The sequence below is a fragment of the Anguilla rostrata genome, chromosome 9 (genome assembly GCF_018555375.3).
Source record: "Anguilla rostrata isolate EN2019 chromosome 9, ASM1855537v3, whole genome shotgun sequence".
In the NCBI taxonomy this organism is placed as follows: Eukaryota; Metazoa; Chordata; class Actinopteri; order Anguilliformes; family Anguillidae; genus Anguilla; species Anguilla rostrata.
This window is the reverse complement of record NC_057941.1, coordinates 13640515-13654791: the sequence shown is the minus strand read 5'-3', so window position 1 is coordinate 13654791 and position 14277 is coordinate 13640515. Positions and strand designations below refer to the sequence as shown.

The window sequence follows — 14277 nt, the reverse complement described above, 5'->3', positions numbered from 1 at the left end:
CTAACCCCATAGACCGTACTTACCGTACGGTTTCCAAATTCAAACGTGTTGCGACAGTTCTGAGGAAGAGCGTATCTAGGTAGCGTCGGCATACGGCACATTGGCTACACACGTGGGTAACAAGAACGAGTCAACATGGCCAAGAAAAGGAATGTAGAGAAAAGTGCAGACACGCTAAAAACGCCAAGGTTTGTGGCAGCTGTGCCGATTATAAGCATATTGATCAGTAACGTACTTGAATGTATGTATTTGTACTGATAGCGAGAAATATATTTTTGTACTCAACAGTGTTTTGTCAGCGCACATAATTAACTTAGCTAGGTAGCTAGCTACGATTAGCAAACCCTGTTAGCTAGTTAGCAAAGGAGAATTAAAACTTTTTCGTAGCGCTCATCGAAGTATGTTTACACGATGTCATAATATACTTAAGATTAGATTTCTAGTTCTATTATCTGTAGTCTTGAAATTGATTGGTACCTATTTGAAGATCGGATCTGCTGGCTGTAACTTAGCTGATCGATCGATTTGAATTAATTAATTCAGATTTTTATGTCTGACTCTAAAAAGAGGTCCATAACAGGACCGAAGAAAAAAAATTAAACAACGAAAGACAGGTTACAGTAAATTACAAAGGCTTCATTTATGATCATCTAAAAAGTTTACATAAAGCAGTACCACTGGAATCGAACACAACTACTAACGATGAATTAGTACCTCAGTTGTGATATTATTTGACTTAACCAGTCGACACATACATTTATACATTATATTTCTAATAACTGATTGGCAGGTAGGTACTCCAATATTAACAAACATCTGGTTAGCAGTGAAATCTTGGCACATGCAGTAATAACCGCATCGCATTATCGTACGCCACTTTAAGTTTCTTCATACAGCCTTTTGTATAGGTACACCGCAGGTGTGATCAGTTTATCGGGGCGTACAGAAAGCTCTAAACAATGAAGCTTTGACATCAAGTGTGCACGTGAGACATTTGCGTATCAAAATGTTAGCCTGTGCATAGTATTTGCGATATTCTATATAAATCTCTCTTTCATCTGTTAAATCGTCTGTGATAGAATGACCGGGGTATTTAATCGCATTACGTACCTTATGAACATTATCACTCAAGAGAAATTCAGGAAATACTAATTTCCTGTCCTCTTTACATCTAACAATCACAATTACTCTTTTTGACATTATATTTGATGTCAAAATCTTTACCATACTGGAGACATATCTTCAACTGTTTTAGACCAGTACTATAAGGGCAAAAAACAACCAAATCATCTGCATCCATAAGGTGGTTAATAACAGCATTTCCAATAATATAGCCAGTTTTACACGAAAAAAAAGGGGATAAAATCCCACCTGGCCGGACCCCATTGCTGACAAAAAGGAGCAGATACCGCGCTGTCCCTTTTAACCTGCATGGTCTGATGAGCATACCATAAAATTAAGGTTCTTAATCAATGCTTGGGTACACCTCTATGGCACATTTTTTGGAATAATTTCTCATGATTAATTCTATAAAACACATAAACATTGTAGAATTTTGTCTTCTATGTTTAGCTGCTATTTCCTTCAGGGCAGAAATACACACATCAATGCCATGTTTTCTTTTAAAACCAAACTTATTGTCAGTGGTAAGAATGTACAATTCAAGCCTGTCCAGCAAGATTCTCTCCAATACTTTAGAAAGAATGCTGGCTAGGTTGTATGTGTTAGCAATCGTAAAACGTACTAACAAATGTTTGCTTGTGTTTATTTTTGCCAATTTGAAAAGTGTTTAAGTTACTACTATACCATTTTAACTGATGGTTAAATCTTGTTGTGTGTAGCTAACTACGTTGGCTTTATTAACCAGTCTGCTAATTGGTATCTGTGTAAGTTAACGGAACATCAGTTGCGTATTCACAGTGGCTGGATTCATTTGATAAATTTCCTGTTTAATGGTGGTATTGTTATCCAAAGAAAATTGAGCAGTTCTACAAGTGTCAAGTTTTTCTGTGTCAATTCTTTGTAATAGTTTGACGGTTGCTCAAACGGTAGAAGATGAAGACGAAAGGGAACTGTTTAAGGTGGACGACGCTGTCATCAGTGCCAGCGAGGATGAGGTACGAATATCACATTCCTAGCAAATGGACCGTTTTTGATTGCACATCACCATTTTGACCAAAAGTAAGAACCCTTTTCGTGCTTGTGTCCCATATCGAAAGGGTTCATGTGTACTGTCCTCTGATTGTGTTTTACATTCCAAATTTAAGGGTGGTAGTGATGACGAGAGGAAACACCGTAAGCTATTGGATGCCATCAGCTCCCTGGGTGGGAAGAAAAGGTTAGTTTTCAGAAGGGGAATCACGTTGCGTGATTTGTTGTCAAAGGTAATTGCAAAACTAGCCTGACTTCTCAGGCTAGCTACCTTATGGTGTGATGTGAGGGAAGTCTGCTTCGCTAGGAATAGGAATCGTCAGTTGGTTCTTCTGATTTTTTTTTTTTTTTTTTAATGTGGCGACTCAAACAGACTCAGAAACTGACCTATAACTTAATACTTCCTCAAACTTGCAAGAATCCAGTTTCAGGAAAACTGTCTTACAAGCTGCACTTTACATTCCAGATTCTCAAGAGATAATGTGTGGAGTTGAGACTATTCTAAAGTCTACATAATCGCAAAATGTGGTTTATTCATTCTCACAGAAGGAAGCTGGCTGAACGGTCTGAGGCCAGTGCACAGATCTCAGAGTTCTCCGTCAGTGCTGAAGGTAGTAACATATTTATTTCTGTCTTAGCTTAGCAGCAGTGAATGTGTCAGGATGCTCCTCTCCTTTTAACCGCCACGGTCAAGACTCAATGTTTTACTGTGCTGATTGTTTACAAATATCTGGCACCACTGTGGGGCCTTCTCTTTGGTCAGTCCTATCTTCAGAAATGTTGTTAGATGTAATGTTTTGCTGTACGAACAGAGTTCACATTACTGTGCTGTGTTTGAAAACCAAATTTGGGCCGGCCACCCTGATAAATTCATTTTAAGGGAAATGCTGGAGTAGACTTTTTAAAGTCTGAATAGTGTTTCTGATAAATGTTGCGGTTTTTCAGGTGCGGGGGAAAAGATAACCCTGGGTGACCTCCTTGGCACCATTGAGAAGACTGCCGTCATCACCAAGACCAAGAAACAGCTGAAGAATCTGCAAAACCGCAGTGACACCCTTGAACTACCCCTGAGCAGGAAACAAACCGAGAAGGTTAGGTCTGGCAATAGTATCTGTATGTAGACTAAGTTGTGCAGATCCTGAGTAACTGTTCCTTCCACCCTCTAGATCCAAAGGGAAGTGGCCTATGGAAAGAGCTCAGAAGAGATTTCCTCCTGGCAAGGTGTTGTCCTGCGAAACCAGAAGGCAGAGCAGCTGGTTTTCCCTCTGAACCAAGAGCCATCTGGGCCAAAACGGGTGGAGCAGGTGGTGGCAGGATGGAAGGTGTGTGCACCCACATTTCCAACTGCAGTTTTCTCTTCTTCTTTTTTTAAGGACTCTTTCTATGACAAAAAATGTTAAAAATCACTAAGCACAATTTTGAAGCGACTGAAGCCTCTGAGAATTAAGTGTGTTTCTCGCCAATTATTTAAATTGCGAAGTGAGTGAGAGAAAAGACACAAATGCATAGGTGGTTCCTATCTGCCGCCTTCTCAATGAATTTGTATTTAATGAGTTGCAAAGCGTGGTCTTATGGCATGTGCAGTGTAAACATTGTTGTCTTTGTCCTAGAATGTTGCATCAACATCTATTTGTGTTTATGTATGTGTGCGTGCTCGCGTGCGTGCGTTTGTATGTGTGCACATGCATGTTTGTGTTTGCGTGCTTGCGCGTGGTATAGGCACAGACACCGTTAGAGCAGGAGATCTTCAACCTCCTGCGCATGAACAAGCAGCCTGTTCACGACCCTGTGCTGACACCCACTGAGGAGGCCTCCCTGAAGGCCATGAGCCTGGAAGAGGTGAGACTGCTGGCAGACAGTGAGCATCAGGCTTTAACAACCTAGTGAATGTCTCTCCTATTGGCTTTTTGAAAAGTTCTAACAGAGATAGTGCTTGTTTGCAGGCAAAGATCCGGCGTGCTGAGCTGCAGAAGGCAAGAGCACTCCAGTCCTACTATGAGGCCAAAGCCAAGAGGGACAAGAAGATCAAGAGCAAGAAGTGAGGCTGACCTCTGACCTTTTTTAATTGACTCAGTATTTTGTCAGGGTAATGAAATGCATACAAGTAACATTTTATTTAATTTGTTCCAACAATGCTTGGTCACAATACATCTCTGTTCTGTCTTGCCAAAAAAAAAAGGAATTTGCAACCTCAGTTCCACGCCTTTACTGGCCCTGCAAAAATGGAGCTGCTAGTTAAGGTCCCTTGTATTCAATGCAAATTGACAGAATTGGAGTGAGATCTTTATTGTCTCATTCGCAGCTGTTCTGTAGAGGCAGCATGTGTACTGTGGGATATTTCAGGGGGTGGCAGTAGAAACAGTGAAGAGCTGGAAAAGTGTGGGAGATGCTGGTGGTGTATTGAAAGCAAAAAATAGTTTTTGGTAATGTAATGAAGAAATGCAACAGATGTAATTAAGGGGAAACAATGCTGAACATCTGAAATGTCTTTTTATGCACAGGTACCATAAGGTGCTGAATAAAGCAAAGCGCAAGGAGTTCCTTAAGGAGTTTGAGGAAATGCGCAAAACGGACCCCGCCTCTGCCCTGGAGGAGCTGGAGAAGATGGAGCTGGCCAGGATGCAGGTGCGGCCATAGTGCATCCTGCCCAGAAAAATGCACCAACTCTCACCGTGTTTAACATTTCTAGACTGGCAAGGGTGCCTGTAACAAAGTTCCTGTTTCCCCTGTGTCCTGTAGGAGAGGATGTCTCTGAAACACCAGAACAGTGGCAAGTGGGCCAAGTCAAGAGCAATCATGGCGAAATATGACTATGAGGTAAATTTTGACTCGTCTTTCACGTATCCAGAGGGTGAAAGTTCACCCTCGTCATCTGTATTTATCTTTATACTTCTTGAATCCCAAGGTGAAAGCCAGACTGATGTCTGCTTACTAATTGGTTTGTTTTACGCGACAGTGGGGAAAAAAAGTGTGTCAATATTGTCTATCTTCAGGCTCGCAAGGCCATGCAGCAGCAGCTCGAGGTGAACAAAGAGCTAACGAAGAAGCTGGTCGTTCCTTCAGAGAGCAGGGACGAAGAGGGGTCTGAGGAGGGGCCCGAGGAGGCGGCAGTGGCCCTGCCGGATTTTGTTAACGATGTTCAGCCAGCAGACGCGACCAACCCCTGGATGATGGGTAAACTGACAGCAGAGGCCCCCGAGCCTGCTGAAGGCAGTGACATAGAGCCGCCAGCAGAGGGCGTCCAGCAACCGGAAAATCAAGAGGACGGAACGGACGAAGAGGAGGTAATAGAAGAAGAGGAGGTGCTTCTGAGGGAGTTTGAGGAGCGACGAAAATTGCGCCAATCGGAAAAAGGAGACCGGGATTTGGTGCCAGTCATGCCAGTGGAAAGAGAAGGTGAGGTAAAGGGTGGGTTCTGAAGTGGGTTCTGAAGTCTGCAGAGGCAGTGCTGCTTCTCTTGCCTGGTGTTTCCCTTTGCTGGTCAGCACCGCAAATTTGATTTGATTTGCTTTTTAAATTTAAAAAAGCATGGAGTCATTTGTAAAGTATATGCATTCGATCTGGATCCATTGGTAAGACTATTTTCATTTTTCTTATAAACTGTGCACTGTGTGCACAAGCACTGAAGATTTCTGTTGGTCATAATAAAGATAAAATTTAATGTACAGCATTTAGCTCACTTCATATGGAGTGCATTACACATAAATATATAATCCAGGAAATTAATTAATCGATAAAACATATTAGCAGATATTTGCATTCAAGTCTCAAGGATGGAAGCAGTTAAATGCTTATTACGGATTTAGTTCTGGAAGCTGCTCGGAACAATCAAATTTGGGTTTCTTGGGTAGTATTGTGCTCATTTTGTCTTTTTTTCTCTTTCACATAAAAGAAATAGTGAATGAAAAAGATGCATCTGGGGTGGTGGAGATTTCCGAGGATGAGGAGGAAGAGGAGGAGGAAGAGGTTTCAGAGTTCAACAGCCTCTTTCAGAAGCTGGCAGAAAAGGAGCAGGAAGCTGCAATGGATGCCGAGACAACAAACAGCGCAAAAGTAGAGGACCATGAAGAGCCCGCCCTGCTGGAGGAAGGGCTAACCCGCCTCAGGACCTTGGAGGACATGGACCTCCTCAGCCAGGAAGTCTCCGTGGAGATGGATGAACCAGCTGCGCTGAGCACTGAGACCCCAGGCTCGGAGGAGACAACTATTCCACAGCCCAGCAAGAAGAAAAAGCGAAAGAAAAACATGATCGACTGCAATGAGGTTTTGACAAAGGAGGCTAAAGTCATCAAGATACCCCTGGCGCCCACAGTCATCGAGGAGGAAGAAGAGGTGAGGATGTAACTAACGCCTCCATTTTCTCATTTCTGTGCACTGCTCAGCCAGTAGCAAACTAACCATACAAATGAGGCGCTACAGAATAAAAAATAAAGCATCTCTTGTGTTCTCTGTAGGGCTGTCACTAGATTGAAACAATGAATCTAGTTAATCGCGTGCTTGGCCGTGATTAATCACAATTAATTGCAATTAACCCCTTAAGTCGCACCAGCCCGTATTTGGGCTGGAGTGGGTTTATTTGCATTCATTCCATTTTCTGAAGGAAAAAATTTCAATCAATCTGGCCATACGATTGAAAGTGTTAAAACTCACAGTTCTGTCTCCATAAGCTGTTTCACAATCCTAATGTTTTAGTGACCACGGTTCCTTATTTTGTAAAGTGGTGTGGCAAAACAAGCTTGGGCGGTCCTCGTCTTCTATGTGTTTTGGAAATCGGCAGACGACACAAATCATTGTAAAGTCTGTTGCTTTGTCATGGTAAGAGAAACCAGCAAACAAAATCCATTGTAATTTTTAGTCCCAAAAATGTGTGGAGAAACATCGACAGAATGTCCATTGTTTACGTGGCAATTCTCCAAAGAAATGATTGTTGTCTGTTTTGGTGGATACGTAGAAAAATTATTATCTACGGTTTGTGCAGACTCTCTGAAACAAGTGGGGCCACCTACAAGCTTCTCTGAGCACTGGCCAAGCAGCCCCTCAAAATCGTGTACAAGCAATGACTTGACCTGGAGGGTATAAGTTCTGCCCACTGCACAGCCAGGCAATGGCAAGCTATTATTATGACTAAGAATCGTCTTAGCCGATGAAATTGCACTTCTGTCATTTTTTAGTTTGTTAGGCTTGCATAAAACGACATGCACTGTTTCTCCTGCGTAAACAAACCACAACTTTGTTTTTCACGATGAAAACGTTACATGCCTGGAAAAAAGTTCTTGAGACTATGCCTAAAACATAAAGTTGTTTTACAACAAAAAATGATGTTGTGATGCCTAAGCCTAGAAGACTTGGCATTTGGACACCTAGGAAGAAATCACTCCTCTGAGAGAATATTTATGCAGAGGACATGAAACTGCTTTGACTCCACAGCAGAGGGACAGCATGTTTAATGAAGGACTCGATCCCATTCTACATCAGTGAGCATCTAAATGCATTTTCAAAATATTATTATTCAGTATGTATATAAATAAGGAGTAGTCCTTATTTTTAATAATAAATGGGGCATGTGAAATTGTGGGATGTGTTTGACATGTTGGTGGTGATGGGGTATTAGACAAAAACTTTAATCAATGGATTAGTTGACTAGATACCTAGTGTAGTTATTTTCTACAATCTTCCAGACCTGCTGCTGCCAGCAGTGGCAAAGGGAGAGCAAAGGAAGGGACAGGGAGAGGGAGGGGGAGGGTGACAGGCAGGGAAAGCCATAGACTTATGTACAAAGCGAGCTAATTTCACCACTTCCTCCACTAGCGTATAGTATACAATATATAGTAATTTACACCACTAAAGACTTATAATATAATTTTGCTACCAAGTGCCCACTTGGAGTCTCGAGACATACGCAGAAAAAACAATGCAGAATGCTCATTTTTGGTGCTGTTGTCACCAAATTTGAACCAGGATTTGTCCAGCATTGTGGCTGTGGCTCCATTGTGTTTCTAAGCCACAAGCATCTGTGTCTACTCCAAAAAAATATTTTAGGTGAGGAAAAAATACTTGTGTGTTTGAGCGTCTGTTGCTTTCTTTCAGTAATATTTAGAGTACACTCTTGGAAAACTCCCAAGGGTTATCTTTCTGAGGGGACCAGGATTATACCTGTAGTCAAAAGGGTTCAAGAATAGTAACCATTTTATTTTGGGAATGTCATTTCAAGGTTTGTGTTAAAAAAAGGGCACTGCAGAAGGGCACTGCAGAAGCAGTCAATCACATTTCAGAATTTGATTGAAGTCAATCATTTTAATTGTGTATAAAACACAAAATGAACGTCTAGTGTTCTGGAAATAAATAGTACATTATAGAAATATTTAGAATGCAATGAAGTTTTTTATTTATACTTTTATTTAGAATTAATCACAATTAATCACACAACATGTGATTTGCCTTGTTGGCTTGTAGGCCATCTGTTGGTTAAACTTTTTTTATTTGCCAAAATTGGCCCACAACAAACAACCTGGAAATGAACTTCAGGGCATTATTTGGGTATAACGCCATTTAGCCTTTACTTGAATGCAACTCCATTTAGCCCCTTTTAGCAATTTATCTCCCCTCGTTTTTTACTTCAGTCTGTTGCTTAGACAGACTAGCTTATCAAAATTTTCAGATGACAAAGCTGAGCACTTCTTTTGTACAGTGTGGCCTGCAAGTGAGAACCGTCATTCGCATTGAGACTTGAGGGAGGCGTACCTGAGTATTTCCATGCATCGTAGGCCAGCATGTCATAGGTTCCTGTGTGAGCTGACCACCTCTGTAGTGGACATTCATCCGTACTGATGCTTGGCTCTGACATGTAGCAGTCCAGAGTGCTGTCAGCCACCTCGTCATCATCGCCACCTGTTTCATGGAGAGTTGAGGATAGGCCTGGTTTCTCCCTCTTTTATCGTGTCCCCAAGCTTGGTCCACATGTCTTCCCTTTCGGCTCTTGGTAGGCGCTTCAAGTCCTTGAACCTGGGACCAAGTGCAGTTGCAGTTTTCAGCCATGGAATGTTGGTGGCTGCCTTGCGAGTGGCTAGGTCCTCCTTGAATGCAGTCTTGAACCTCACAACATAGGCTGGATCATGATCGGAGACCTCTATCACTCAAGTGGCACACAGCACCACTGTGCAGGAGACAGAGTCCTCTCCCCCTAGGAGATCAGTCACATACAGTATCTGAAGTGGAAGATTAAACAAAAAAACTATTTTCATTTTAATTAATTTACATAATTAAATTTGGAAATTCATCAGGAGCACTATGTGACATGGCATGGAAGTATGATTCTGGCCAGGCAGCCACGATCCTGTCAATCATGACGAGGCATGAGTGCAATCGATGCTCCTTTGTAGTGCCCTAATTGCTCCAAATAACTCTGTTAAGTAGCGTTAGCTAACATTTCTTCCATATAGCTACAATAGCTAAGCATTTGGCAGTTATTCTTATGAATTATGGTGTGTGTGTTGCTAATACACCAAGTTACCAAATTATTTGCCAGTACAATTGCATTGGGGTGTAATATCAGGCTAGCCCATTATAATAACATGACATTTGCTTACAGCCTGTTATTCATCAGTATAATGTGGGATAAACCTACCTGCAGGGTTCAAGAGGGCCACGGAAGTTTGTCCCACTCAGCTATGGTCCACACAACTAGCTTGCGGTTCTGTTAGTTCAGACTAGTCTTCACTGCTGCTTTGTTCCGTAGCATTCGTTTGACCATTGCCCGTGTTAAATTCCATCACATTGGAATGTCTGGACTAGTAGCTCTGGCTGTTGTCCAAGGGTAGCCTGCTTTTATTGGAGTTCAGATGTGTTTGTGGGGTTATGTTTAAAATGTCCGACTATCTTGCAGCACTTTGTGAGGGCATTTACAAATCCGCTGTCATTGAGGATTACTGTGATCGTTCGTAAAATGTGAGCAGTACAGGGCATGTGTTCAAAGGCTAGGCGTCTTGCTGCTGTAATCGTTGGGAGCACTGTCCGTTCCCACTGTCCGACACCTTTTCTTCTGTTTCCCACATCTGTGCAACTGTGGATTTGTTCAGCTCATGCTTCAACATAGTGCCTGTCCTCCATTTTCATCATTGTTAAAGCAAACAATAGCATTTGCCATTTATCATCAATTACGTGTGCTGTTACATCGAAGTAACTATGATTGCTCACCAAGGTCCAGTGGTCCCAAGTCAGTGCAACAACAGACATTGCTTGAGCCAACAGACCGTGTTTCATTGTCTTTTCATACAGTTTGTGTACTCTTGTAATAATGGTCACTTTTGAAGGTGGCTCATATGAAGGGTCGGAGGACGCAATCTGAATAACTTCCGTCTGTCCCTGATCTTCCGTCAGGCTGATGGGCCTTTGGTCCATGACAATCCATTTCACAATTGATTTGGTTAGCTTCTCTGAGGTAGATCTGTTTATAGTCTTGCCCTGAGTGCATTCAACAATTGTGCTCTGTCGAAGACCCCCCGCAATGTTAGCAGGTCTGCCAGCTGCAGCACTGCTAGATCCACTAAATATATGCTTGGGGTGCAGATGGTATTTTAAACTTGATGTGCTCCTGTGAAATGAAAATTCTTCCTGACAGTGAACAAATTTATTATTATTTTATTTATTTATTATTATTTATTATTTATTTCTTTTGTCAAAAGACCCGTCTGGAAGTTGTTTGAATATGGATTTCCCATTTAGAGGGCTGAGAGTATCACTGTTGTCATTAATTCTGATAGCAAAGTAAACTAGCAGTGTGGTTGGAATTATGGGACGGCAGGAGTCAAGGAGGACATGGATTAATTTTTGTACATTTTTTGACGTGTTAAAAATAAATAATTGCATGCATTGACACGTTAACTCTGACAGCCCTAGCTCTCTGTATGGTCAGTAAAATTAATCTCTTCCCTTTCTTTCAGAATGAAGAGGTGCAGAAAATGATCATTAAGGAAGCATTTGCTGGAGATGATGTGATATCTGACTTCCTGAAGGAGAAGAGGAAACTGGAAGAGGCAGGAAAGCCTAAAGTGGTGGACCTGACTCTACCAGGCTGGGGGGAGTGGGGTGGTCTCGGTCTCAAACCCTCCCGCAATAAACGCAGAAGGTGAGGGAAAATTTAACACTACCATCACCAGACCTATCCTGAAATACTTGTGAGGCATTGCATTCTTGTAGTTTGTCCACATTCCCGGCTTACTGAAGGTTTAACTCACAGAAGGTCGGGTCTTGCTTCATAAAAAATATACAGCATTCTTTCTTGTTGGTAGGATGAGTTAATTGCAGCTTTCGGTCTTCTCAAAAGAGATGTTGTTAATAAGAATATAAAATTATGCCGGCCTTATACTTGTATTTTGCTTCTTTTTTGTAGGGGGAAATCTCACAGTTTGAGGATTCATTACTTTGTATTTAAAGTTTAGGCTATCAGAAATAGGCTTAATATTTTTGAGAATCAAAAGTGCAAATAAGCCTTAAATGATGAGATATCTAGGCCTATTGATCCGAGTTACCACTTACCGGTTCATTTTTATGACTCTTAGCAAATGGTGAAATATTAGCCTATATAGGAGGAAACTGACAAACTGAGACCAAATTTCTATATCACCATTTGCTGAAGGAAGTAAGAAAATTGAACTTATTTTGCAACATTCCTTTAAATCGCCCCTTTTGGATAGACCTTAGGGTCACTTGATCGTATATCCGGTTTAACTGCAGTCTAGCAGCGGTTCAACTGAATCCATGCTTGTTTTGACAGAGCGATCAAGTTAAACCTAGCATGCATAAACCTGCATGTTAAACCTCTGAAAGCCCTGGATTTACCTGAAGCTGTCCTAAAGCGCAGCTAAGCTAGTCAAATGCTAACTGACAAAGCAACAGCCCCAAGGAGTTTTGAATATATTTATTATTTGAATCGTCTTGATAAATGTGGTCTGTGGTCAGTAATTAGAAATGCACATAGATCCCATGGGTTTTCGTTCCCCGACTGAACTTTTTGATTTTTGAGCTTTTTATTAAATGCCTTTTGAGTGTCATTTGACTTTTGCTACATTTTATTTATCCTTCTGATGCTATTTTGTCTGAACTGCAGGTTTCGTGTAAAAGCTGATCCTCCCCCTCCAAGACAAGACAAAAATCTCCCCAGTGTTATAATCTCTGAGAAGAGGAATTCCTCCATTACTGTGCACCAGGTGACACGCGCACGCGCACTCACACTGTCTAACCTTTGACTCGTCTTTCCATCGGCTCTGGCATATGCATAGATTTCACATTTGCCGTTTTCTCATTTTCTAAATCCTCTAGGTCGGTCAGCTGCCATTCCCCTTTGCGAGCCCTGAACAGTTTGAGAGCTGCATCAGAACACCCATTGGCAACACCTGGAATACCCAGCGCACTGTCCAGAAGCTGACCGCCCCGAAGGTCGTCACACAGATGGGTGCCATCATTGAACCCATCACCAAGGAGGACTTTATCAAGGGCAAGACACTGGCAACCACAGGGAAGCAGCCAGATATCAGTCTGTCGGCAGGCAAAGGACCAAATAGAGGCAGCAAAGGCCCTCAGAAAAAAGGACATCCAAAACGCTCCCAGCAGAAGAAGACAAAAAACAAACCGAAATAGTAACACTGGGTTAACACATCGCTTGGTTACTCATCAGAAAGGCGTAAACATACCCACTCTTGTCTGCCCGTCAGTAGACTTCCTGCTTCCCTCAACGAATCAAGCCTGAAATGGAGATGAACAAATAACTTCAACATCATTAAACCTTAAAATAAAGTGAAATTTTGATGATAAATCTGTGTTTTGTGTTTACTTGGAAAAGGATTTATTTGGAGAATTCAGTTCTGTGTTTTTGATTTCAAGGTAAACATAGTGTTTAGTGGTTTAACAGAAATATTTTATTCAAAAAAATATTTTGGTTGAAAAATGTGACTTGTTCTGTATCTTTGATCATAGAGCAATATTAAGTGAAGAATTGTTAAAAAATATTAAAATCTGTATTTTTTTATCTCATCCTTATTTGCCATAGTGAGTGAAATACTGAAGTCCTTAGGTTTTCTGTTTTGAATATGAGGAGAGGGTGGGGGTGGGAATAATGGATAACGAGCATGTTTGTGTGGTAATGCTGACTACCTTGCCTTCTGTTACGAATTTGATAAGCTGAGCTTATATGTGAAAAACATCTCACGGCCATGGTGTGCCATTTTATGTGTGTATGGTGGGTCACACTTGACCATATTGGATTTAAGACATTTCCCCTCATTAACTCTACTTATTGGAAGCTTGGTCACATTTTCTAAGCATGATCAATTTGAATTATTTAATGGAAACCAACCTGAAAATGTCCCATTACGAGCCATTGATAACACAATGGTTGGCAAAATGCATACTGATTATAAATAATATTTAGGAAATGTAATTTATTTTATTATTATTTCATTGTTTTTCTCAGTTGTACGACTGATATTGGTCACATTGTTAAAATTATGTAAAGGGACAAGTGAACTGTCAGTTATTAGATTTTACACTGGCCATTGTATTAGGATAATAAACGTGAATACATGGTAATCTGTTAATGTTAGATTAAATGCGTAGTTTATGCTGATGCGTTCGTGCAGTCAATATAGCGGAACGTTTTACGTCCTATTACATAGGCTAAAACGAAAATGACGAGATCGTCTAAATATATGGTTCCACTGGGGCTCGAACCCAGGACCTTCTGCGTGTAAAGCAGACGTGATAACCACTACACTATGGAACCATTTCCTGTCCACTACCTCGAATGGGTGGAAAATGAAAGTTACTGTTATTATACGCGCATTATAATAATGCATTTAATATTATAATGATATTTTCATTTATATGTTAGTACGCAAAACGCAACAGCCATCTATAAGATTATGTTGCCATCAGTTGGTTTTGGTTCTGTGTGTATCCGGCTTTTAAAATTCGTTTATCGTCTTTTCGCTACTAATCCATCTCAGAAATAAAGTAGCATAGCCAAAGTAAGCCATTAACAATAGGCCTACTAGCTAGTATCAAATGAATCAATGCGGCGTCAATAGTCTTTTCTGATTTTTTCCCCTTTTGGTGCGTTATCTAGCCAACCAC

At 41.1% G+C, this 14277-nt stretch overlaps 1 protein-coding gene and 1 non-coding gene across 2 annotated transcripts; one reads left to right on the top strand and one right to left on the bottom strand.

Annotated features, from left to right (window-relative positions):
- Positions 1 to 12961, top strand: si:dkey-251i10.3 (uncharacterized protein LOC553498 homolog). The gene is made up of 15 exons (XM_064350523.1): positions 1 to 188; positions 2030 to 2117; positions 2268 to 2338; positions 2698 to 2762; positions 3097 to 3242; positions 3318 to 3473; positions 3871 to 3990; positions 4095 to 4189; positions 4653 to 4776; positions 4891 to 4968; positions 5145 to 5547; positions 6044 to 6483; positions 11091 to 11275; positions 12257 to 12356; positions 12469 to 12961. The coding sequence occupies exons 1-15, from the start codon at positions 136 to 138 to the stop codon at positions 12784 to 12786; spliced, it is 2442 nt and encodes an 813-aa protein (XP_064206593.1). The 5' UTR covers positions 1 to 135; the 3' UTR covers positions 12787 to 12961.
- An 893-nt stretch (positions 12962 to 13854) lies between these two features.
- Positions 13855 to 13927, bottom strand: trnav-uac (transfer RNA valine (anticodon UAC)). Its single transcript has one exon. It is a non-coding gene; the product is annotated as a tRNA-Val (tRNA).
- Positions 13928 to 14277: the final 350 nt, after the last annotated feature.

Excerpts from the sequence above, each read along its gene's own strand:
- si:dkey-251i10.3 (XM_064350523.1), top strand. The coding sequence starts at position 136 with ATGGCCAAGAAAAGGAATGTAGAGAAAAGTGCAGACACGCTAAAAACG. Across the intron at positions 6,484-11,090 it reads TCATCGAGGAGGAAGAAGAG|AATGAAGAGGTGCAGAAAAT; the intron begins GTGAGGATGTAA and ends CCTTTCTTTCAG. Across the intron at positions 12,357-12,468 it reads CCTCCATTACTGTGCACCAG|GTCGGTCAGCTGCCATTCCC; the intron begins GTGACACGCGCA and ends TAAATCCTCTAG.